This window comes from Nansenia antarctica, assembly GCF_963989245.1.
Source record: "Nansenia antarctica genome assembly, chromosome: 15".
NCBI lineage: Eukaryota > Metazoa > Chordata > Actinopteri > Argentiniformes > Microstomatidae > Nansenia > Nansenia antarctica.
Window position 1 is genome coordinate 7,127,528 of NC_137685.1, and position 26,661 is coordinate 7,154,188.

Sequence of the window (26,661 nt, forward strand, 5' to 3'; positions counted from 1 at the left end):
AGCAGCACGGGAACAGTAAATCAACAGGGATACGCCTGCGTAAACAAGTGTGTTTTGAGGTGAGTTTTGAATGAGGAGATTGAATCAATGTTCCTGATGTACACATATACTGTTGTGTTGGCGAATGTACTGTAGGCCGACACCCAGATGAATAAAAAGGTATTTATAGTGTTTTATTGGATGAGTAGATTAACATGATATGAACACGTGGAGGCAGCGCTCATGCTGCATATCTGCTGTCGCAGCAGAAAACAAAGATCACTGTGTTGACAGGAGAAGGTCACGGTTCGTATGACGAACCACATGCCAGCGTAATACAATGATGAAATAATATGTATTTTTTGGTATCAATAATGACCTTGTACATCCCGAAATTATTATTTATTTGTATCAGTTAGTATGGCCTTCCATTTATATCAACATTTCTCAGAGTTGCTTGGTCTTCATAAAGTAAGGAAAGGTAGAATTATTTGCTTCAAATCGGTTTCTTTAATTGTACCTGATTTGGAACGCTTTGAAGGCCATTTTTGAAAAGGTGGCCATTGCTCAACTGTAAGATAAACGCTTCTAGACGTGGGAGCATTTGGCCATCTCCCCTCTCCTCCATCTCCCCTCTCCTCTCCTGCCAGTACATATCAGGCTGTCCTCCTTTCTGCCAGGAGAGTCAAGGCCGCTACAGACAAGCAGATGGCAGGAACACATTGCCTGGTGATATGCTGTTGTTACCCTGATAGAGATGGACCTGATTGAATGGTGATGATGGTGTTGAGGTGGTGATGGTGAGGGCGGTGATGATGATGATGATGATGATGATGATGACGATAAAGGGCTTGTTAATGATGGAGGAGGAGAGTCCTAAGGATGTGACAAACTATAAACTCTATCAGGAGAACCAACACCTCTGATCCTGAGGAACGTTGCTGCCATCACTCACACAACATGGCAACCGACCAACCGCCACACCTGTCACTCACCTCTGGGTCCCACAGCCACAGACCAGGCTGAGCCAGGGATGCCCAGGGATGTTCTTCGGGAGCTGATTGGGTGAGAGGGTGGGCGGAGTGGCTGAAAGGCTGGTGTGAGGTGATCCAACACGTGTTTGATATCGTTTCTGATTCCATTCCATGCATTACAATGAGCCCGTCCTCTGATTTCTACCTCAACCAGCCTCCCCTGGTCTCCTCTCTGGCCTAATAGGAGATGATAGATGATGGCTGTTTCCTGAGGATGGTTGTCAATTTATCATGTATTATCAGTCTGCAGTGATCCAGTGTGTGGCGTCATGTTTAGGAGGAATACATATGAGTCTGAAGGAAAAATAAAATCGAAGTTTTGCAGTACAGTGTTTATAGAGGACATCACCACCAGGGGACACTACTGTGCTACAGGAACAGCTCCCCTACCAGTAGGGAAGGCTATGCAGTTACAGGAAATGCTAGTGGGATGCTTGACAAGGCCCTACGGCCTACGCTGTCACTCCATTCAAGTTGAGATTTAAAACAGTTAGGAAAGGTAAAGGTTAGGGTACGGTAAGGGTTAGGTCAGGTAAAGGTTAGTTAAGGTTAGGTAAGAGTTATGGTTAGATAAGGGTTAGAGTTAAGTTAGGGCTAGGGTTAGGGTTAGGTTAGAGTGAGACTAACAGAAAGAGAGTCACCAGACCACTCCACATCCACACTCCACTGTCATAATACAGCACTTAACGACCCTAACTAAACTCTAACCCTAACTCTAACTTTAACCCTAACCGACCAGTCAACAATAATTACTTGACTGTGTTGTTTTGACCTGAACAAGAGAAAACCTGTAAACCTCTTTAAAGCCTCAGACCAGAGATCAACGTACAGACCACACCAACCTGCTGGAGCTCATTACCCAGAATTACAGAATGAACTTCATGCTTGATTGGTCAGCTGAAAAACAAAAGTGTTGTATAAGTTCAACGGTGACCAAATGAATGAATGAATGAATGAATCGTTTAATGACCACACGACCTAGGTCGGTGGAATTAGTTTTCAGTACAAATCAAGAGTAAATAGCTTCCATGCTATTTGCTGAGGAGGAGGTGGGGAGGAGGAGGAGGCTCCTCAAAGGTATTTAAAAATAGAGAGTAGGGACAGGGCTAATTGTTATCTTTAAACAACAAGGATTCCTGAGGTAAAAGCTGGCATGTGGATATTTCCTGTCTTGAGGGTTTGTCAGGTGTTTTCTTAAATGCTTCAAAGTGACGCTCCTAGGCTTTAGTCACTTTGTAAATGTTCCTGAGTGATCGCGGCTCTGGGACTGGCTTTGTCGCAGCTCTGGGACGGACGTTTTTCTTTGTTTCTAGAAGAAATCCTCAGTTCCCTCTTTATTTTTACAAGCGTTCTTCAATGTGTCTCACTGAGTGTTTGTACAGGGGGATGGCTGAGTTGGAAGGAAGGATATTTAGTCTAATCTCCCCTGAAGAGTCCAGACTTCACAAAACCTCAAAGACTCAACCCCAACCCTTTTCTGTGACAGGCATCCTGTACATTGACGGCATGCTGTATGAAATAAACAAACAATCTGTGAATTAACAATATCTCTAGGATATGACGTCATAGCTAAAGCAGGACCTGCTGGGCCTTGTCTGGGTGGGTTAGGCATCTCAGGCAACCTGACTGATCAGCAAACCATGGTAGCATTTCTGAATTGGTTAAGAGGGTTATGGGAATGTCGTTGATGTAATGGCTAAGGTTAGGGTCCGTTCTAAATCAGGCAGTCAGTGGGGATGCTGGTCAGAAAGGTCTCTTTAGTCTTTCTCTATCCTGGGCGTAGTCTGCGCTGAGCTTGAGCCCTCACATGAGGTCTAGGCCAACCTGAGTTTGCAAACAGCAGCGGCTTAGAGGGGCAGCCTTAGAGGGACAGCAGGGTAGCCTTAGAGGGGCAGCCTTAGAGGGACAGCCTTAGAGGGGCAGCCTTAGGCTTAGAGGGGCAGCCTTAGAGGGGCAGCCTTAGAAGGGCAGCCTGTAATGGTTTTTTCATGTATGTATTCATGTTGTATTCATTTTCACACAGATCCCGTGGGATTGTTGTGAGTCTGACTGTCCTGTTTGTGAACACAGAGCTGTTTGGGCCTTGTGTTCATAAACAGTTAGTTTAGGACTCGCTGTCGGTCCCACGGGAGCTTACTCCATCAACAGACACGTTATCAATGTTATGACTATGTATATGACAGTATATCAAATGTACTATGTGAGAGTTTGGTGTCAGTCTTTGAAAGCTTCCCATTGAGAAGTTGACTGTCCGCTCGACCTGTAAAAGATAATTTTCTTCAATGAATATTTCCCTAGATTTAAAGCAAGTTCCTATCTTGAGTCTCATTAATAATTCACGACAGTTGGATAGAGGGGCAGTCTTAGGCTTAGAGGGGCAGCCTTAGAGAGGTAGTCTTAGAGAGGCAGCCTTAGAAGGGCAGACTTAGAGGGGCAGCCTTAGAAGGGCAGACTTAGAGGGGCAGCCTTAGAGGGGCAGCATTAGGCTTAGAGGGGCAGCCTTAGAGGGGCAATCTTAGAGGGGCAGACTTAGCCTTAGAGGGGCAGCCTTAGCAGGGCAGTCTTAGAGGGGCAGTCTTAGGCGCAGCGTTAGAGGGACAGTGTTACAGGAGCAGCCTTAGCGGGGCAGTCTTAGAGGGGCAGCGTTAGGGGCAGCATTAGGCTCAGAGGGGCAGCCTTAGAGGGGCAGCCTTAGGGGCAGCATTAGGCTCAGAGGGGCAGCCTTAGGGGTAGCATTAGGCTCAGAGGGGCAGCCTTAGGGGTAGCATTAGGCTCAGAGGGGCAGCCTTAGGGGTAGCATTAGGCTCAGAGGGGCAGCCTTAGAGGGGCAGCCTTAGGGGCAGCATTAGGCTCAGAGGGGCAGCCTTAGCAGGGCAGCATTAGGCTCAGAGGGGCAGCCTTAGAGGGGCAGCCTTAGGGGCAGCATTAGGCTCAGAGGGGCAGCCTTAGCAGGGCAGCGTTGGGCTTAGCGGGGCAGTCTTCTCCTACTGCGAGGCGCCTGACTGAGCCCCCCACACTGTACACATTCATTACTGCCATTCCTTCACATCCAATCAAAACAAAGGGATTTGGGCTGTCAGATGTACAGTGTGGTTCCAATAACTGACGCTAATCCGCCCCGACAACGTCACAACGCTGGGCTCGGCAGGGAGCTTCTGATCTCCACAAACACCTACTGGACGTCTGGTTCTGATCTCCACAAACACCTACGGGGACTGGTTCAGATCTCCACAAACACCTATAAGACTGGTTCTGGACTTACTGAGCTGAAACCAAGTCGTAATTATATTTTCGGTCGCAATTTCAGCTCACAACACCGACAGAAACCAAAACAGTTTCTGAAAGTGTGATTGTCCTGTCAATGCGTTTCATTCCCTTAAGTTGATGATTAAATCATAAGCCTCAAGTAATGACCTTCCTGGAAGCTCTAAGCAGGAATGTGGCTTTAACATGTCAAAGGCCTCTGCCACTCACAGTGAGGAGGCTGAGGCAGGGGTAGGCGAAGGGGGGGGGGGGGGGGGGGGGGGGGTAGGAGAGGGAGACAGGGGGAGGCGAGGGAGAAATCTTACAGTAAAGATTATGTTCCCTAAACCAATCCCTAGTCCATCTTTCCTCTTGGTCTAAACTAAGCATCAGGCCTTCACTGTATAAACCCTAACCCACCCTGAATCACCTGAACCTGTCTACCTTTCTCTACTACTGTGACTGCTGATGGCATTTGTTCTTATAGAAGGTTTTTACGGAAGACTTTTACTGAGACAAATGTACCGATTGTAGATTCCTTTGGATAAAAGTGTCTGCTGCATGACTTCAATGTAATGTTTCATTTGACAGTAAAAGCTGTTCAGCTGAGATGGAGAGGCTCTCAGCTGCTCCTCCAGGTTCACTTGATGGATGATGCAGAGCTGAGTTTATCTGAGGTAAAATAACAGGAACAGCGTGGGTGGAAGCAGCGCGCTAGGCCACTGTGTGTGTGTGTGTGTGTGTGTGTGTGTGTGAGTGTGTGCGCGCAGTGATGATGAGGCCTATATTCAGGTTGACTTCCCCATATAACAAACTAGCATTGCATTAGCGGTGTGATGCTAGTGGAGGATCACCTAACCGTCTCTGCTGTGGTTAGGGTTGGGTTAGGGTTAGAGACCGCGTGTGACATGTGACATGCCCTCAGGCACGCAGCTTCTGTTTCCACTGTGTGAGGTGAGGAAGACGCGTAGACAGAGAGAGAGAGAGAGAGAGAAACTTCATCTGGTACACAAGGTGGAAATTCGCCAAACATTGCCAGTGAGAGAGAGAGAAGGGGAGGAGGGGGCTGAGAGGGAGAGAGAGAGAGAGACGTGAGCAACAGCACGAAGTCCCAGCTTAGTGTGTGACACCTCAGCCAAACCGACCAGAGTGTGAGTCACACACACACACACACACACACACACACACACACGTACACATGCACACACACACACACGGCGAGAGTGTGCCGGCTGAATTCCCCTCACTCATAATATTCAATAATGCATCATCATCATCCACACACACAGGCGAACATTGTGACTCACCCTCTGCCAATGTTTACTAGTAGCGGGGTTTCACACACACACATACACACACACACACACACACACACACACACACACACACACACAGCTAGGATCAGTTACACACACACACAGCTAGGATCAGTTACACACACACACACACACACACACACTCACACACACACACACACACACACACACAACCAGACACACACATACATACACAGCTATAGGATCTCTCTCTCTCTCTCTCTCTCACACACACACACCAAGAAGGATCAGATGGACAAGTGATCACACCCCCCCCGCCCCCTTCTGCTGTTCCCCCTGCCGGCTGTTCCTCCCGCCTCTGTGTAGAACAGCTGATGTGATCCCGGCTGACAGGCTGTTGTTGGAGAGGCAGAGCGCCGTGCGCTGATTGGACGTAACGAACGAGGGATTCCGGAGGCCTGTCCGAACGGCTGCGCAGCGGGGTGCGTGTGTGTGTGTGTGTGTGTGTGTCCAGTTCATAATGGGCTGATCCCGGGCAGAGGTCACTTACAGTATTAACCCACTCATAACACACGTTACTACCTAACACTAACCTAACACTAACCACCCTAACCCTCCCTAACCACCCTAACCCTCCCTAACCACCCTAACCACCCTAACCCTCCCTAACCCTGCCTAACCACCCTAACCCTCCCTAACCACCCTAACCCTCCTTAACTACTCTAACCACCCTAACCACCCTAACCACCCTAACCACCCTAACCATGCACCCTAACCCTCCCTAACCACCCTAACCCTCCTTAACCCTCCCTAACCCTCCCTAACCACCCTAACCCTCCTTAACCACCCTAACCCTCCTTAACTACTCTAACACTCTAACCCTCCCTAACCACCCTAACCTTGAATTCTGTAAAAACACCACTTTTAATGTGTGAAACAAAAAAACAACATTCAAGATGTCAAAACTGATATATATATCACATATATATATAACATCTATATATAACAACATATATATGCCTACACACCGTAACTTTCTTATCGACCTCCCTCCTTCCATCATTATTATAAGTAACAGGGAAGCCAAAGTGCTCCCATACATGTGATTTCAATGACGAGGGAGGCCTTTCCAGTTCGCCAACGTTGCACTCGCCATGATACTTGTTGCTGTGGATTCCCAGCTTCACGTGGAGTGAGTACGTAACAGAGTACTTTTTTTGTGTGTTTACACAATCACCCAGGCTGCTTAGTGGGTGATATGACGTGATATAAGTGGGACAGAGATGAGTGAATAAATGTTGTTGTCAACTCAGTATGCATGCAGAGAGTGAGAATAAAGCGCACATGATTGTTTTTCTACCGGTTACATTTGAATGAATGAATGAATGGTCTTTATTGTCATTGCACACACACACAGACACACACACACACACACACGCACACACACACACACACACACACACACACACACACACACACACACACACACACACACACACACACACACACACACACAGAGACAGAGACGGAGACAGAAGTCGGGGGAGGGGGGTGGGGGTGGTGCCAGGGGCTAAAGAAAGTTTAGGAGCTTATTCCCAAAGTCTGCTTGGCATTGCACCCTGGAGGGTCGAAGACACGCAACAATACAACTACATTCCTCTACAGGAACACTTCCCAGAATGCAGCAGAATGTCTCTGTCTACTCTGTCAGGAACAGTTTGGTTCTAAACTAAAGAACCACTTTCAGCAAACACACACACACACAAGTCCAAGTCCAGAGGTTGCTAAGCTGCTTACCAAGTCCTCGGAGAGAAGGCCGTTTGTGACGGAGAAGTACAGTTGGCATGGTCCCTCTCCCCTCCCTCTCCCCTCCCTCTCCCCTCCCCAGAACACACATACACACACACAGAACCCCTAATAGACATATCTATCACAAAGAGACGCCCTATATGTCTTAACCCAGTGACTAGGAGGCCTTGTCTGTTTGAGGTTCATCCTCCATGGGTTTTGTTCAGCATAGACGTGTCCCCAGTAAAAGTCCACATTCCTCCTCGCAGGCTGGGGCTAGTTTAGGTGTCCATTCATATTGAAATACCATCATCCGAACACTACCACTTAACCCTAACCCAGAGCTGGACCATTATACCCCACAGATGGACCACTATAGTCCAGAGATGGACCAGTCTCCCAGCCTAACCCTAATGGCCCAAATGTTCCTGTCCACCTTACTCGGTGAGGAGCCTGGTGATGAGGGAGGATGAATGTCTTACCCTAACCCTTAATTCTAGCCCTAACCGTAACCCTAACCCCTAAACCCCTAGCCCACAACCTTAACCTTAGCCCCCATCCCGGAGGGTGAATGGTGGTGAATGGTGGGTAAATGGTAGTGTGTGTGTGTGGACACTGGAGCCAGCACTATGTGTGGGTGTCTGTGTTGGAGAGAGTGTCTCATTTGTCAGGAGGTTGAGGTGATTAAACCGACGCTGTTAGAGGTGATTACGGCGTTAGTTTAGAGTCGAGGGGGAAACACTCCAGCTGTTTCATAAACATGGTCACATGAGAGGCCTGCATTCACTCCTTTAAAAGGACATAAACACCAGGGGAGGCAGTGGAGGCAGAAATCACATGTTTGATACCATTCCTCATTCCGTTCCATGCATTACAATGCACCCGTCCTCCGATTGCTGCCTCCACCAGCCTCCCCTGATAAACAGTGACTCAGGACAGGCTGAATGAATGCAAACTCGCAGTAGGGTGTGTGTGTGTGTGTGTGTGTGTGTGTGTGTGTGTGTGTGTGTGTGTGTGTGTGTGTGTGTGTGTGTCTGTGTGTGTGTGTGTGTGTGTGTGTGTGTGTGTGTGTGTGTGTGTGTGTGTGTGTGTGTGTGTGTGTGTGTGTGTGTGTGTGTGTGTGCGTGCGTGTATTTGGTTGGGCAAGAGCTCAGGGCACTTTGCCCAATCCACATCCACAAACATAATCCCCAACATAATATGCTCCATAAGGCTGGTGACAACCTCATTGTTGATGTGTGTGAGTGGTGCGCACGCGCCACGCGCACATTATCATTTACATTTAAATTCCATCTGAGTCATTTAGATGCTTTTATCCAAAGCGACTTACAGTAAGTACATTGGTCTCAGTAAGTGAATCAACTTTACATTACAGTCAAGTAAGTAAAACATTCAGTAAGAACAGGGCTGGAGGAAGGAGGAAGCGGCGGTTCTTCACCTCCTCTCCTCTCCTCTCGTCTGTCACAGCAAACGTTACAGAGTCCTCCTGCATGTCATATATACATCGGCAAATCTCAGCTTATGAAAAAGAACGGTTTGCGTTGAGACACAGTGTACGCGGAAACACACACGCGCATTGTTTGGCTCCATGTTTACCCCAACGTCTCCTGAGCTGTTACTTAAGACAGGACGCCTTTGTCCTCAACTCACCAAGTGGCAGAGGCTTGGAAGTAGCAGTAGAACATGTCTCCTGTCCTGTGTGTACCTGGAAGCTGTTCCCCAGCGGTTGACTGTGTCTCAGAGTGACGGGGGGTGGCTGTGGCTCAGGAGGTAGAGCCCCGGCGTCTAATCGGTGGTTCGCAAGGTCGGTGGTTCGATCCCCAGCTCCTCCTGGCCACGTGTCGAGGTGTCCTTGGGCAAGACACTGAACCCCAAATTGCTCCCAATGAGTGGGCCGGCGCTTTGCATGAGTAGTTTGCCGCCATTGGTGTGTGAATGTGTGTGTGAATGGGTGAATGAGAGGCCGTTGTAAAGTGCTTTGGAATAAGGCGCGATATGAGAGCAGTCCATTTAGAGCAGGTGCAGCGCCACACGCTGGGCGGAGGGCGAACACCAGGAGAGGCTGAGGAAGGTACAAATACAAGGATGGGCATGTTTGATACCATTCCTGATCATTTCTACCTCCCCTGGTGTTCTACCTCCATCAGCCTCCCCTGGTGTTCTACCTCCACCAGCCTCCCCTGGTGTTCTACCTCCCCCAGCCTCCCCTGGTGTTCTACCTCCCCCAGCCTCCACTGGTGTTCTACCTCCCCCAGGCTCCCCTGGTGTTCTACCTCCATTAGCCTCCCCTGGTGTTCTACCTCCCCCAGCCTCCCCTGGTGTTCTACCTCCATCAGCCTCCCCTGGTGTTCTACCTCCCCCAGCCTCCCCTGGTGTTCTACCTCCCCCAGCCTCCCCTGGTGTTCTACCTCCATCAGCCTCCCCTGGTGTTCTACCTCAACCAGCCTCCCCTTGGGCCTCATTTATAAACGTTGCATACGCACAAAAGAAGGAGTACACCACTTTTACGCAAACTTTGGGATTCATAAAAAACAAACTTGGCAGGATAATGTGCAGTCCTTCACGCACACTCTGATCCATGCTTACGCACATAAACTGGAGAAATGAGCAACTGCGACTCCGATGGCAAAAAGATGAAACCCAAGAAACGCTTTGAAATTTATACCATTGTGTAAAATAAATCCCGCACAATATAAATGAAGAGTTCCCTGGAGTGCACATAAAAAAACATGATTTAGGATAATAAAAACAAACGAAGATATCTGTTTTTGCAAAACAACCCCTCAAATACCTAAGTCCTAAACTTCTAAACCTGTTGCCTTATTAGGGTTGGGATGAGCACATGAGTCTCTGAATGATCAGCAGGGCATTGCATAGCAACTACATAGTTACTGTAGATCAATGTCCCCCTCCACAGCAACACCTCTCGTCATGGCTGATCATCTCTGAGTTTAGATTACAGATCTCATACTAACCCCTGTGATAAAGCATGCCAGCCATCAGTAACAGGACAGAGTTTCAATGCTCTGCGGTCTATTCACATTTCACACAAAGAAAAAGCAGCAAGGGTCTGTATAATCCCCCATCGGCCACTAAGGACGCCAGATACCTCGCCAAGGAACAGGATCAGGACTGTTATGTCATAATAACCTACTTTCTTGGCACAAACAAATCAGAACTAAAGCCTTGGTTCTCCCACACACAAACTCTCCCTCTAATCCCCAAACTGCACATCAGAGAACGATGACTTACTCAAATACTATTTGGTGTGATACTAGAATTGTGTGGATATTGAATTCCTTTACGATTAGTGCTGAGAAGTGCTGTCACAACAAATGTGACAGACTATTAGAGACTATCGGAGACTATTAGAGACTATTAAAGACTACTGTAGACTATTGGAGACTATTGGAGACTATTAGAGACTATTGGAGACCATTAGAGACTATTGGAGACTATTGGAGACCATTAGAGACTATTGGAGACTATTGGAGACTATTGGAGAATATTGGAGACCATTAGAGACTATTGGAGACTATTGGAGACTATTGGAGACTATTGGAGACTATTGGAGACCATTGGAGACTATATAGTCTCAGTAGTCTCTATCATAGTGTCTGATAGTCTCTAATGGTCTCCAATAGTCTTGAAACTACTAGAGACTATTGGAGACTGTTAGAGACTATTAGAGATTATGTCAGAGACTATTAGAGACTATTAGATACTGATATTAGAGACCATCAGAGACTATCTCAGAGACTATTCTAGTCTTTTGGTCCGCATATCGTCAACCAATCAAAATGTTCTGACCTTTCTTTTGAAACATGGAACTACATTTCAACGTTGTTGCCAATCACAACACAAACTCGCTAGTCAAGCCAAAATACTGCAACACAATGGATTCGGTGAGTAATCCCCACTGCTACCTAGATAACTTTAACACTACATTACATTGTTGTCAGGCTCACAAAACAAGCTGTGTTAGTTGACTAGCGATGTGTCGTTGATTTTCAACAACGCGGAAATGTATTCACATTTTTCAACAAAGAAAAATTACATTCATTGCATCAGATCCCGATATGCGGACCAAAGCATTAGAACGTGACACAAATGTCCTTGGATATAACTGGCCAGTAGTGCACAGCTCGACACCTTCTGGAGCTGAGTGTTCAGGCTCTCAGTAGAGGGTCGCCTAATGTCTCAGTAGAGGGTCACCTGCTGGTGGGGGTCTTTCATCTCAGAGAAGCAGTAATTAACCGCTGCAGACGGAGCAGCATGACCTGGCTTCTGTGACCTCGCCAGGTGAGAGAAGCTAATCTTCCCTGTGCCCCTGATTCCATTCCACTCTACGGGGGGATATGAGGGGACTGGTCCATTATAACATCTCTACGGGGGGATATGAGGGGTCTGGTCCATTATAACATCTCTACGGGGGGATATGAGGGGACTGGTCCATTATAACATCTCTACGAGGGGGTTTGAGTGGACTGGTCCATTATAACATCTCTACGGGGGGATATGAGGGGAGTAGTAGGGTGAAGAGGTCACACTGTGCAGCAGAATGTTAACACATCACGTCACCTGATTATGGTATCAAAGGTCTTCATTCCACGCAGTACATTGAGCCAGCCCCTCCTCCGATTTCTGCTTCCACCAGCCTCCCCTGACTGAGGCTAGCTAACATGGCTGGGAAAGGATTCTTGGAAGTGGGCCACAGTGGGCCATAGTTCGTGGCGTTAGAATTATACGGTTCTATCTCAATTTTTGTCAAAATTGAGTTTTTTACATAATCTGATCCATTAGGTGTTTATTAATGCCTGTGTGGTGTTATTTGTTAAATGTTGACATTTTTGAGTTAGTAATTCATAAAATACAAAGGTTCCATCTCACAGAACATAATGGAATGTCAAAACTTTGACCCTCAATATCTCTGAACTACCCTAAACGGAGATAGAACATTATAATTCTAAACTCACGAGTTGTAGTTGGAGGTTCAGGAGAGGGAGGAAGGGGGAGGGTCAGGAGGGGAGGGGTCCAGAGCTAACATGCTATGCTGTTAATCGTAGTAACAGTGGTGTGACTGTTGCTCCGCCCCTGTGAGGAGCAGAGGCTTCTAGCCAATAAAGCCAGGAGAGGGCTAAGGATGGGGTCAGGGTCGGGGTCGGGGCTAGGGTCAGGTTTAGGGTGAGACATGTGGGTGGCAAAGGGAACAACCTCTGCCTACCTGCAAGCAATGGTCACCCCCCAAACATCAGCCCGTTCACTCAGCTCTTCTACCTCTGCTGGCTGACTGGCTCCACTGCCTCTATGGGGATGCGGCAGTCTCGTTACCCGGGCACGTCTCTTCACTATACTGGCTCCCCGCTGGTGGAACGAGCTCCCCACTGCTGTCAGAACTTCAGAATCACCCATCTGACCCATCTTTTAGCCTACACCTTTCACTGTCGCTCCTGAGACATCTACTACCCCCCTTCTAGAACAACGACTGCCAACGGTGCTAGGCCTGAGCATAGATTACCTTTCCTGCTATGTAATGTGTACGCTAGGCGCCGTGGAAACATGTCAACATTGTCAGCTGATCTGGGGAGGTGAAGGGGGGCGGCTGTGGCTCAGGAGATAGAGCCGGGCGTCTAATGCTCGCATTGGTGGACGGTTTGATCCCCGGCTCCACGTGTCGAGGTGTCCTCGGGCAAAACACTGAACCCCAAATTGCTCCGAATGATGCATGGTAGCTTGCCGCCATTGGTGTGTGAATGGGTGAATGGGCGAATGAGAAGCCATTGTAAAGCGCTTTGGAATAAGGTTCTCTATAAGTACAGTCCATTTACCATTTATTACCATATGAAGGGTCACAGGGCCAACCCCCAACTGTCTCTCTTTAATGGCCTCTCAGAGCACCTCACACTTCCTGTTTAGTCACACTGCTTGTGAACCAGGAAATGTTTTTTCACCTGAAGGAAGAGAATTCCTATCCATTGTGTTGCAGTTACACATCTTGTAGGAATTTCACCTGTGGCACAAATGTTTATTGTCCAAGAACAATGTTATCATATGGAACACAGAGTATGCTGGGTAATGAAAGGCTGCTCAAATACAACAACCTGTCAGAGAGACACACGTTACACAAGACACCCCAAAGGTCTGGTGACCTGAGAGCGGGCGTGGTTAACGACAGCTTTCCTGTCCACCAATCAGAGGCAGAGAGTAGTTTCAGTGGTATCTCTGAGACCGCTTGATCATTGTTCCCATGGTGACCAGACTAATCTGTTTGATTGCATCATCGTTCATTACATTCCCTCACAATTTGTAGTGATGACTGAGGGAAACCACAGCATTAGTAAAGGTGAACTTACCTGACCTCTCCTTTAAGGAGGTCCTGTCTACCATAACACCGCCTGACCTCTCCTTTAAGGAGGTCCTGTCTACCATAACACCACCTGACCTCTCCTTTAAGGAGCGCCTGTCTACCATAACACCACCTGACCTCTCCTTTAAGGAGGTCCTGTCTACCATAACACCACCTGACCTCTCCTTTAAGGAGGTCCTGTCTACCATAACACCACCTGGCCTCTCCTTTAAGGAGCCCCTATCTAAAATCACACTACCTGACCTCTCCTTTAAGGAGGTCCTGTCTACCCTAACACTGCCTGACCTCTCCTTTAAGGAGGTCCTGTCCTCCATAACACCACCTGACCTCTCCTTTAAGGAGGTCCTGTCTACCATAACACCACCTGACCTCTCCTTTAAGGAGCCTCCAACCTACAGACGTTCCTCCAGCGCAGTGGTTCCCCCGAGCAAACGTGACTCAGCATGATCGCTACTGATTGTAATGTCGATGTGATCGATGATGCTGCTTTCCGACAGGTCTGTCTGGCCACCGTAGGTAACCTGGCTCTGAGGAACACCCGTGGCCATGCGTGCTGAGCGGGATAAGAGGTCAGAGACCTGCTGGAGTTATCAGCTGCTCAGAGGCACAATCAATCAGTCTGAAAGGAGGAACAAAGTTTACTTTGAGAGAGAGAGAGAGTGAGGGAGACAGAGCGAGAGAGAGAGAGAGTGAGGAGGACAAAGAGAGAGGGAGAGAGAGAGAGGGAGAGGGAGAGAGAGAGATAAATTGAGAGAGAGGGAGACAGAGCGAGAGAGAGACAGAAATAGGGCACAGTCAGTCATGGTGGTATTAGCTTGGCCAAGGGGCCAGTGAGGGTGCCAGCTGGACCAGTACCATCCAGTGACTGAGACCATGTGACAGGTCAGTCACGATCCAGAACCAGACCAGCCAGACGCGCTACTCTCCCTGTGGTGACATATGGAGGTTCTCTACACTGGGTCCTGTGTGTTCTAGAATCTCTCACTCTGTCATCTCTTCACTCCAGTAGAACCTGAAGAACCAGGTCATCCCTGGCACCTTTGTACCCTCCAACTTCCAAGAACTCTTTAGAAAAAAAGAATGTCAATGTTAGAATAACTGAAATGTAATTCACATGGCAAATATGCATCACAATACCATGCCAGCCATATTGAGTCTAATCAATTCTATTTCTATGGTTCATATCATAAGAACCAAGGGAGTGTCTTCAGTCAATATAGTATATCAGTATCAGTAAGGGTGAACATTCCCAGCAGCTTGCAGACGGAGTATGTATGTGTGTGTGTGTGTGTGTGTGTGTGTGTGTGTGTGTGTGTGTTTGTGTGTGTGTGTGTGTGTGTGTGTGTTTGTGGAGCAGTCTCTTGCATAACCAAAGAATGAGGAAATGTGGTGAGGTGACACGATTAGGGAGATAAGAAGTCCTTGTTGCATCTCAGTAGTGTGACCATTCCAAGCACACAAGCAAAGGTCATGACCCTTACACTGAAATAAGATGCGTGTTCCAAATCCTAAACGTTACAACTCCAATTACACAACTGAACTGAAATGAAATGTCATCAAATGTCACTCCACCATGGCTGGTTTGTCCACCAATAACAGTTAGACTTGGTCCATCCTGCAGCCTCACCCTAATGGCCTACAGGACATTGTTAACTCCAGGTTACAGGGTGCAGGTCCTAGGGGCTGGGGTGGGGGGGGGGGGGGGGGCAGAGAGGGGGGTATAAAGGCATCGTTGACGTACATCAGTGGTCCCACGGGTCTTTGAAGTGTCTGTGTTCTCCAGGGCGGTGCGAGCGCGGCCGTATTTTACCATCACTGATCCGTGGGGTATGACTCTTTCCTATTGTCACGTTTCCGCTGATAGAAATCCTGGAGATTCTTCATCCTGGTCCGAACCGGAACCACGTCACGGAGGGAGCGCTGGGACAACACATGGTCCCAGCCCGTCTCCCTGATCTCTGTATTCATTCAGAACCACAGATGAATCCCCCTCCCCAGTCAACAGTAACAACATGGTCTGTTTATCTGGATCTCCATTACTGTTAAAACAGCAAACAGACACTCTTCCCTGGGGTCCAAAAGACAACAAAACTACCCTAGACAAAGACAGAACCCAGACATGACAGGACTCGCCTATGGAGACTCACAACCGATCCCTCTGCACAGTAGACGTTCAAGAGGTAACCATGGTAACCGAGGATTGCCATGGAGAGAAAAGGTCAAACGCTGGTGGAGGTTGACATGTCTGAGAGTGTGAGAGGGCCTTTACCAACGGGACTCCTACTTCACCCAGGACCAGGACCAGACACCCCTGAGCCCAGGACCAGAGGACCCCACAGCCCAGGGGCCTCATGTATACACATCCAATCAAATAATGATTCCCGATTAAACTGTACTTAAACGTATTTGAGGGGTTGTTTTGCAAAAACATCTGTTTGTATTTATTATCCTAAGTCATGTTTTTATGTGTGCACTCCAGGGAAGTATTCATTAGATTACATTAGATTAAACTTTATTGTCATTGACAGAGTACAGAGATGAAAAAAAAAGAAATGTTACGGTACATGTGGGAAAACTAGGGTTAGGTGGTAGGGTGCTAGGGTGCTAGGGTTAGGGTTAGGGTTAGGGTTAGACATGCCAGCATGTACCAAGTCGACGTAGCACTTAGCCCTAACCCTCGTTTTTTGCGCAGAACTGTTGAGCAGAATTTCACTGAGTGAAATGTATTTTCTGTGGGGATTTGCCGCCATTGTCGTCATGCAGTCAGTTTAGATTAATATTAATTTGGGGCGTTTCCCTGCCCATTTCTAGGCAACTATGGGCGTTAAAAGGGTGGGACAAGACGTTCTTTTACGTGCACAAAATTTGGAGTTGATTGTGATCTATGTGAAGTGAAGTGAAACTTTATTTATATAGCGCCTTTCGTACATGAATGCAACTCAAAGCACTTTACAATAGAAACAATGATTGAAAACAAGATTACAGAGATGGGATGAAGGGAAACAGGCGTGAGACTTGCGTGCGCAGGCGTGAAACAGGTGTGAGACTTGCGTGCGCAGGCGTGAAACAGGCGTGAGACTTGCTTGCGCAGGCGTGAAACAGGCGTGAGACTTGCTTGCGCAGGCGTGAAACAGGCGTGAGACTTGCGTGCGCACTGTGTTATACATTAGAATCTTGGTCCACGTAAACGTTCTTGCATGTCTACGTACGCAAGCTCTTTAGGCCAGTTCGACACAAAGCTTTATACATGAGGCCCCAGAGAAGCACAGGGCCCTATTCAGAGTCTGGTGATAACCATGAGTCACAGGTCTTTCCTGGCCTTGGAGACAGGAACACTGGTCCAACACTGAGCCTAGTTGTCCATGTGTCATTGGTTCAATGGTTCAATGTCGGGAACAGATTTCTAGTTCTATGGCTCAGAAACAACTGTTCACCCTAACAGTTCACCAGACATATTGTGGTGTAACACTGATGGATACACAATGTTGTAGGACAGCAAGGAGGCTTTCAGAGAAGGTCAGGGAAGGTTTAATGAGAGAGAGTCTGAGGGGCGCAGCTACAGAGGGTGGATTTAGGGGGGACAGAGGGTGGATTTAGGGTGACAAGGAGGCTGGAGGAGGAGATGGCGTGTCAGAACCGGACTGAGCCGGAACCCAGGTGGACGTGTAGAACCCCAGCACAGGCCCAGCAGAGAGGTCACAGGAGAGCCAAATGACTATCGGGGTTTCACAGAGCTAGGATGAACCAATGGGCGAGTGGTATGAGGTAGGATGAACCAATGGGTGCGTGGTATGAGCTAGGATGAACCAATGAGTGAGTGGTATGAGCTAGGATGAACCAATGGGTGCGTGGTATGAGGTAGGATGAACCAATGAGTGAGTGGTATGAGCTAGGATGAACCAATGAGTGAGCAGTGTGAGCTAGAGTCATGGGTTTCATTCAGAAATTCTCAGTGCAGGTTCCCCATTAAGAAGCGTTTTTAATTCCATCAGTAAGCTATTAACCGGAAAACAATATACGTAAAACACATGTCTTGTGAGACAAGGTGACATTGTGCTCAGTGACAATAGGCATATGAACAGTCTCAGTCAGTCAGTTCTCTCAGTGTCTCTCTCTCATGGCTGCCAGCCAGGAGTTCACTCAGAGGTTCCCTTTCTGGCGCTGTGTGAGAGTTATCACCAGGCCCACTATTCACAGCGGTGTCCAGCTCTAAAGGGGAAACTTAAATCAAGTTCCTTTTTCATTCAGCTGGGCAATTCATGGAACCTGTCCCGGTACCAGTGTGGCATGATGGCCCTTTTACACATGATCCCATTCAGAAGGCCGTGGTGGGCGTCTCGTGACTGGCATCCTCCTCGTTTGATTCAGTACACAATGCCACCTCCCTCTCAGAACATCCACCCACTCTTTGTCTGAAAAATGTCTGTTATTGTTTTCTTTAGATTTCAAAGGATTTTTTGATTTAAAAAAAAAAAAAAAGACAAAAAACGCAACACAATCCCACAACGTTGTCAGTCTCTCCCAGAATGCACTGGCTCTCATTGTGTGAATGCATGCGTTCTTCCGCTTCCAGTCGGCTGATTATTTACCTTCCATCCCGATGCTCTCCGAACAGACCCCCCACCCCCAAGCAGACGCCCCCCGCCGCCTCTGAGATGGGGAGCACCAGGAGCTGGGGAGCACCGGAATCAACATTTAACATCCAGACTGTCCACCTGTTCAACATTTAACATCCAGACTATCCACCTGTTCAACATTTAACATCCAGACTGTAGTACAACATCACCTGTAGTGAGATCACCTGCAGCTTCTCTGTGTCTAGGAGCAGTGGTCCAGGAGGAGGAGAGGAAGAAGAGGAGAGGAAGAAGAGGAGGAGGGGAAGAGGAGAGGAAGGCCACTCTAACATCTCCATGCTCCTGCACCTGTTCAACGTTTAACATCCAGACTGTAGTACAACATCACCCGTAGTGAGAGACTAATCTCAGTGGAGGTTGGTGGAGGTAGATATCGGAGGACGGGCTCAGTGTATAAAATGGAATGAGGAATGGTATCAAACATGTATTTGATATTGTAATGCATGAAATGATCAATGATCAAATACATGTTTGATACCATTCCTCATTCCATTTTTTACAATGAGCCCATCCTCCTATTTCTACCTGAATCAGCCTTCACTGACTAGTATACACAAGAGAGAGACCTTTTCAGTACAGTAAGTGCCCTTCGCTAGGCTATTCAATATGGCGCGGCCTCAATTTGATCGATTGCAGACAAAGACCAATCAGATTGCTGTTCCACTTAGAATGTCGATATAGCAGTACCGTAGTAGTCTACAGAGAGGATTCAGGTCAAAACCGTAGGCTCAGGTCAAAGGACAAGATCCAAACACCGTCCAAGATTCAAACACCTCAATTTCCAACCATGAACCCTCAGGTAGGTGTGTGTGTTTGTGTCCTGTTGAGGCCAGAGGCCCCTAACCCTAACCCCAACCCTAACCCTACACGCACCACACACACCGGCCTTTGTCCCAGGCTTCGTCTGTTATTGTTTTCCCAGCGTTTCAAAGGGAGATGGATGAAACAAAAATTGGTCGACGTTTGTATCATTTTTTTTTGCATCCTTGTTCCCGCCTCTTTCATTTGCGCTGTACAAACACGTCCACTTTCCTCTCTGGTCCTCCTGATTATTTTCCTAATTTCCCCCCCCAAAAATCCAGAAATCCAGACCGGACACCCTCCCCACCATCTCAGACAAAAGGTAGTACGCACTTACGTTTATTTGCCGGAAAATATTTGTTTTTTCACGCCCCTCTAATAACAATCATCATCTGATGTATGTATGGTTCAGAGCATGGAGGGTACCCCTTGTCACATGACCAGCTTGGCCAGGGGGGTCAGAGGTCAGACAGATGCTGAACCACATGGACAGAGATCGCTGTCAGAGAAAGCCTTCATGTTCTCTGGTGCTCTAATAGCAGGATAACAAGGCTATAACAGCTACAGGACATGCAGGACCAGCTAAAGGACACGTAGACCAGCTTGCCCTAAGCATGGCACGCTGCATTGTACCCCCTGTATCCTACTGTGATTGGAGAAGATCCTCTAACTACAACCTGGCCTACATGACTCACTCATTCATCATCATCATCATCATCATGGATGAACTGCCTCATTAAGAACATGCTATATGCTAACATTAAATGTTCTGTGGTGGAGCAGTAATTGGAATGGCTAATGTTCATGTGGTCCTCTGTGGCTCAGTTGGTAGAGCGTGGTGCTAACATAGCGGTTGTGGGTTTGATTCCCAGCGGGACCATAATATTGACAAATGTATGTACTCACTGCAATATAAGTTGCTTTGGATAAAAGCGTCAGCTAAATGGAATATAAGGTAGCCTAGCGATGGACAGACATACAGCTGAATGATTCTATTCATCAGCAGTTGATGAAGATGATGCAACTGTGTGCAAATGTGGATGGAAGGATACATGGATACATGGATAGATGGATAGATAGATAGATAGATAGATAGATAGATACATAGATAGAGAGATAGAGAGATAGAGAGATAGAGAGATAGATAGATAGTTAGATAGAGAGATAGATAGATATAGAGAGAGAGAGATAAAGAGAGAGATAGAGAGAGAGAGATAGAGAGATAGAGATAGAGAGATAGAGAGATGGATAGATAGATAGATAGATAGATAGATAGATAGATAGATCTATCTATCTATCTATCTATCTATCCATCTCTCTATCTCTCTATCTCTATATCTCTCTCTCTCTCTCTCTCTCTCTCTCTCTCTCTCTATCTCTCTCTCTCTCTCTCTCTCTCTCTCTCTCTATATATATATATATATATATATATATATATATATATATATATATATATATATATATACCTATCTCTATCTATATATATAGATATATAGAGATATATATAGAGATATATATCTCTATATATCTATATATATAGATAGAGATAGGTAGGTCTGCTCTTTCATTTCCCATCTAAAAACAACCCAACATCCTATCACATGTATTCACTGACGCCCTGATGGACAGCAGTAATGCCAGATGTACGTGATCGATGAATGAACGCATTTATAAGCAGGGTGATCGATGCGGTGAGAGGCTGGGGGGGGCTGACACCAGATGCGGGACTTACTGCACGTAAGCGTCATATTCTTTTCGTCATGTCTATGGGTGCCGGTCTGAGCCAATAGGAATGCCGGGATAGTCTATGGGTGCCGGTTTGAGCCAATAGGAACGCCGGGATCGAAACGTGCCTCCTCACACACCTCTAGGGTTCTTGCGTCAGCCAATCACGGCACGGGGCCGAGGTACATATATTCACCGGCTGATTTCCCCAAAGAGCGACGACAGAGAGACTTTAGCAGATCTGGCTTAACTAGAAAGACAACTTTGGAGAACTTTTGGATGACAAAGTCGAAGAGTTTGAGATTTGAGATCTCAACAAAAGCTATACCCACCCACCAGGAGGAGGAAATAACAGGATGAACTGTGGACACTTCTGTGGACCAAGAGTTATTCAGAAGAAGTTAACAAAGAAAGAAAGAGTATCCAAGATACTGTGTGTTTAATCTCGTTTTCATCAGGAAGCAACAACGAACAGCGATGAGATCGGACGTCGTTTAAGCAGCTAGACCCGAGGAAGCGATACACACCCTTGATACATTGTAACAACTTTATTACAACTTCAACATCTCCAGCCACAACTTCCACTAGACGACATTTGCGACGATGGAAGGCGGAAAGGTAGCTACCCTCCACACACACATCCACTTCTTTAGCTACCACTTGAGACTGTGTGTGTGTGTGTGTGTGTGTGTGTGTGTGTGTGTGTGTGTGTGTGTGTGTGTGTGTGTCTGTGTGTGTGTGTGTGTGTGTGTCTGTGTCTGTGTGTGTGTGTGTGTGTGTGTGTGTGTGTCTGTGGGTGTGTGGGTGTGTGTGTGTGTGTGTGTGGGTGTGGGTGTGTGTGTGTGTGTCTGTGTGTGTGTCTGTGTGTGTGTGTATGTGGGTGTGTTTGTGTCTGTGTGTCTGTGTCTGTGTGTGTGTGTGTGTGTGTGTGTGTGTGTGTGTTTGTGTCTGTGTCTGTGTGTGTCTCTGTGTGTGTCTGTGTGTGTGGCTGTGGGTCTGGGTGTGTGAGTGTGTGTGTGTCATCGAGAGAGTGGGAATATCATCCCATTAATTACTTGCCTGAACTGCAATGCTGATAAACGAGTTGGTTCGGCTGTGATGTAGCAGTCACTCCTGTGTGTGTGTGTGTGTGTGTGTGTGTGTGTGTGTGTCACCGGGTTCATGGGTATGGTTAAAGGAACGTCTCCATAAATAGATCCATGTTGAGAAGGTCATCATCCAGATAAAACAGTCCCCTCCATCGTCCAGCCTGGGAGAGGGGAGGGGGGGGGGGCAATATCGGAACTTCTGGGGAGAATGTAGAACCTCCAGGTCCAGACTGCGGTACCGTCACACCCCTCGATGTTCAGACCCTCTCCCCTGAGGTCTGACTCCTACCTCTGGATCACCCATGTGTTTTTGTTTTTTAAATTTTAGTTTTAAATCCTCTGTTTAAAGTTTAAACCAGCCAGGACGTTTTTGGGGATGTGTTTATTACACAGGCCGAACTCCGCTGAGGGGTGTGTAATAAAAGGCTCTTGCTCTCTGGTGAAAGTGTTTTATTGCATGCGTAATGCATCAAACTTGAATTCTTGGCACACACACAGGCCTGACATTTGCATTATATAGGTTGGTGTTGAGACATGTTATAATCATATTATTCAGATTATTCTGTATCTGTTATGTGATGATGACTGAGAACCATGGTGCTTGTTGTTGAAGCAGACGTACGTGACTCAACTCGTGTTTGCCCTGGCTGGCCCCTCCTACTCACCATTGGTGCTGTGGTTACCCACGGATAACCATAAAGTCTCTTCCTCTCTCCTCTTCTCTTCTCTTCCCCTCTCTTCACCTCTCTTCTCTTCCCCTCTTTTCCCCTCTCTTCTCTCCTCCCCTCCCCATCCCATCCTATCCCACGCTCTGTGTTAGCAGTATGACCTGCCTGTCACAACATCTGTGTTGTTCTCCCGTTCTCCACATGGTTCTGACCAGTAGACAAGTTTCAGACCCAGTAGAGTGTTCTGGCCAGTAGAGGGTTCTGCTGGGAGGCAGCTGGTCCTGGTGTGGATGTGAGGACAGGATGGGAACGGTGCTGACCCGATCCCTGCAGCTGGCCCGGCTGAGGTCCACTCCCCCCCCCACGCCCCCCCCCCCCGGGGGTCATCAGCATTTCTGCTTCCGACAGCCTGATCTGATCTGTGAGCGTGCGTCTGGATTGGACTGGTGGATAATCGCCATCTCATGATTGAGCTTAGTTTGCATACCTGGCGTGTGTGTGTGTGTGTGTGTGTGCGTGTGTGTGTGTGCGCGTGTGTGTGAAGCTGTGTGTGAAAATTGTGAAGCTGTCAGCTCAGATCAGCTGTCCTCTGCCCTGTATTATCCTTGTGTTATCATCGTAATAACATTGTAATAACCGTGTTTATGCTATAAGCAGGGGTGGGGTGATGTGGTGGGAGGTTGCTGCATCGGTCTTTTGTTTGGTTTAGGAGGCTGTTGGACCGGTGCCAGGACCCGGTTGTGTTGGGAAGGCGTTGGCTGTCTGTCACTGCACCTGTCTGCACAGCCTCTACCTGTAGAGGCCAGGTTCAGTGTTCAGTGTCCAGTGTTCAGCTGTAGGCCAGTGCGGTGATGAGGGAGAGGTCAGGGCTGTGTTGAGGTAGAGGTCAGGCTGTGTTGAGGAGGTAGAGGTCAGGCTGTGTTGAGGTAGAGGTCAGGCTGTGTTGAGGTAGAGGTCAGGCGGTGTCGAGGTAGAGATCAGGCTGTGTTGAGGTAGAGGTCAGGCTGTGTTGAGGGTAGAGGTCAGGCGGTGTTGAGGGTAGAGGTCAGGCTGTGTTGAGGGTAGAGGTCAGGCGGTGTTGAGGAGGTAGAGGTCAGGCTGTGTTGAGGTAGAGGTCAGGCTGTGTTGAGGTAGAGGTCAGGCGGTGTTGAGGTAGAGGTCAGGCTGTGTTGAGGTAGAGGTCAGGCTGTGTTGAGGTAGAGAGGCCAGGCGGTGATGAGGTAGAGGTCAGGCTGAGTTGAGGTAGAGGTCAGGCTGTGTTGAGGTAGAGAGGTCAGGCTGTGTTGAGGTAGAGGTCAGGACTGTGTTGAGGTAGAGATCAGGCTGTGTTGAGGAGGTAGAGGTCAGGCTGTGTTGAGGTAGAGGTCAGGCTGTGTTGAGGGTAGAGGTCAGGCTGTGTTGAGGGTAGAGGTCAGGCTGTGTTGAGGGTAGAGGTCAGGCTGTGTTGAGGGTAGAGGTCAGGCTGTGTTGAGGTAGAGGTCGGGCTGTGTTGAGGTAGAGGTCAGGCTGTGTTGAGGTAGAGGTCAGGCGGTGTTGAGGTAGAGGTCAGGCGGTGTTGAGGGTAGAGGTCGGGCGGTGTTGAGGTAGAGGTCAGGCGGTGTTGAGGGTAGAGGTCAGGCGGTGTTGAGGGTAGAGGTCAGGCGGTGTTGAGGGTAGAGGTCAGGCGGTGTTGAGGTAGAGGTCAGGCTGTGTTGAGGTAGAGGTCAGGCTGTGTTGAGGTAGAGGTCAGGCTGTGATGAGGTAGAGGTCAGACTGAGTGTTGAGGTAGAGGTCAGGCTGTGTTGAGGTAGAGGTCAGGCTGTGTTGAGGTAGAGGTCAGACTGAGTGTTGAGGTAGAGGTCAGGCTGTGTTGAGGTAGAGGTCAGGCTGTGTTGAGGTAGAGGTCAGGCTGTGTTGAGGTAGAGGTCAGGCTGTGTTGAGGTAGAGGTCAGGCGGTGTTGAGGGTAGAGGTCAGGCTGTGTTGAGGAGGTAGAGGTCAGGCTGTGTTGAGGGTAGAGGTCAGGCTGTGTTGAGGTAGAGGTCAGGCTGTGTTGAGGTAGAGGTCAGGCTGTGTTGAGGTAGAGGTCAGGCTGTGTTGAGGTAGAGGTCAGGCTGTGTTGAGGTAGAGGTCGGGCGGTGATGAGGTAGAGGTCAGGCGTTGTTGAGGTAGAGGTCAGGCTGTGTTGAGGTAGAGGTCAGGCGGTGTTGAGGTAGAGGTCAGGCGGTGATGAGGTAGAGGTCAGGCGGTGTTGAGGTAGAGGTCAGGCTGTGTTGAGGAGGTAGAGGTCAGGCTGTGTTGAGGTAGAGGTCAGGCTGTGTTGAGGTAGAGGTCAGGCTGTGTTGAGGAGGTAGAGGTCAGGCTGTGTTGAGGTAGAGGTCAGGCTGTGTTGAGGAGGTAGAGGTCAGGCTGTGTTGAGGAGGTAGAGGTCAGGCTGTGTTGAGGGTAGAGGTCAGGCTGTGTTGAGGTAGAGGTCAGGCTGTGTTGAGGTAGAGGTCAGGCGGTGATGAGGTAGAGGTCAGGCGGTGTTGAGGAGGTAGAGGTCAGGCTGTGTTGAGGTAGAGGTCAGGCTGTGTTGAGGTAGAGGTCAGGCTGTGTTGAGGTAGAGGTCAGGCTGTGTTGAGGTAGAGGTCAGGCTGTGTTGAGGAGGTAGAGGTCAGGCTGTGTTGAGGAGGTAGAGGTCAGGCTGTGTTGAGGTAGAGGTCAGGCTGTGTTGAGGTAGAGGTCAGGCTGTGTTGAGGTTAGAGGTCAGGCTGTGTTGAGGTAGAGGTCAGGCGGTGTTGAGGGTAGAGGTCAGGCTGTGTTGAGGGTAGAGGTCAGGCTGAGTTGAGGTAGAGGTCAGGCTGTGTTGAGGAGGTAGAGGTCAGGCTGTGTTGAGGTAGAGGTCAGGCTGTGTTGAGGTAGAGGTCAGGCTGTGTGTTGAGGTAGAGGTCAGGCGGTGTTGAGGAGGTAGAGGTCAGGCTGTGATGAGGTAGAGGTCAGGCTGTGTTGAGGTAGAGGTCAGGCGGTGTTGAGGAGGTAGAGGTCAGGCGGTGTTGAGAGGTAGAGGTCAGGCTGTGTTGAGGTAGAGGTCAGGCTGTGTTGAGGTAGAGGTCAGGCTGTGTTGAGGTAGAGGTCAGGCTGTGTTGAGGTAGAGGTCAGGCTGTGTTGAGGTAGAGGTCAGGCTGTGTTGAGGTAGAGAGGTCGGGCTGTGTTGAGGTAGAGGTCAGGCTGTGCTGAGGTAGAGGTCAGGCGGTGTTGAGGTAGAGGTCGGGCTGTGTTGAGGTAGAGGTCAGGCTGTGTTGAGGTAGAGGTCAGGCTGTGTTGAGGTAGAGGTCAGGACTGTGTTGAGGTAGAGGTCAGGACTGTGTTGAGGTAGAGGTCAGGCTGTGTTGAGGTAGAGGTCAGGCGGTGTTGAGGGTAGAGGTCAGGCTGTGTTGAGGGTAGAGGTCAGGCTGTGTTGAGGTAGAGGTCAGGCGGTGTTGAGGTAGAGGTCAGGCTGTTGTTGAGGTAGAGGTCAGGCTGTGTTGAGGTAGAGGTCAGGCTGTGTTGAGGTAGAGAGGTCAGGCTGTGTTGAGGTAGAGGTCAGGCTGTGTTGAGGGTAGAGGTCAGGCTGTGTTGAGGGTAGAGGTCAGGCTGTGTTGAGGTAGAGGTCAGGCTGTGTTGAGGGTAGAGGTCAGGCTGTGTTGAGGAGGTAGAGGTCAGGCTGTGTTGAGGAGGTAGAGGTCAGGCTGTGTTGAGGTAGAGGTCAGGCTGTGTTGAGGTAGAGGTCAGGCTGTGTTGAGGTAGAGGTCAGGCGGTGTTGAGGTAGAGGTCAGGCGGTGAAGCACTAATGGAATGTTTCCCTCTCCATAACAACAAAGCCTTCCTATTATCAAAGTGTGTGTGTGTGTGTGTGAGCACTCAGAAAAAAAACGGTTGGTTTCTGGCTGACATAACAGATCAAACCTGGTGCCCTGCTTCCTCCCTCCCTCCCTCCCTCCCTCCCTCTCCCTCCCTCCATCCCTCCCTCCATCCCTCTCTCTCCCTCTCCAGAGGAGCTGTCAGTGTGTTGGCAATGAGCTGTAATGAGCCTCTGCTGTAGGAGATCAGGGGAGGCTC

At 48.5% G+C, this 26,661-nt stretch overlaps 1 protein-coding gene across 1 annotated transcript in view; it reads right to left on the reverse strand.

Moving 5' to 3' along the window:
- Positions 1-18,390, reverse strand: part of LOC308170948 (polyhomeotic-like protein 2) — a gene marked incomplete at both ends in the record, with an annotated part of 56,984 nt that extends 38,594 nt beyond the window's left edge. Inside the window, one exon of the mRNA XM_080545802.1 lies at positions 18,278-18,390. Coding sequence (XP_080401928.1) covers positions 18,278-18,390 — 113 coding nt within the window. The remainder of the gene's footprint in view (positions 1-18,277) is intronic.
- Between the last annotated feature and the right edge of the window lie 8,271 nt (positions 18,391-26,661).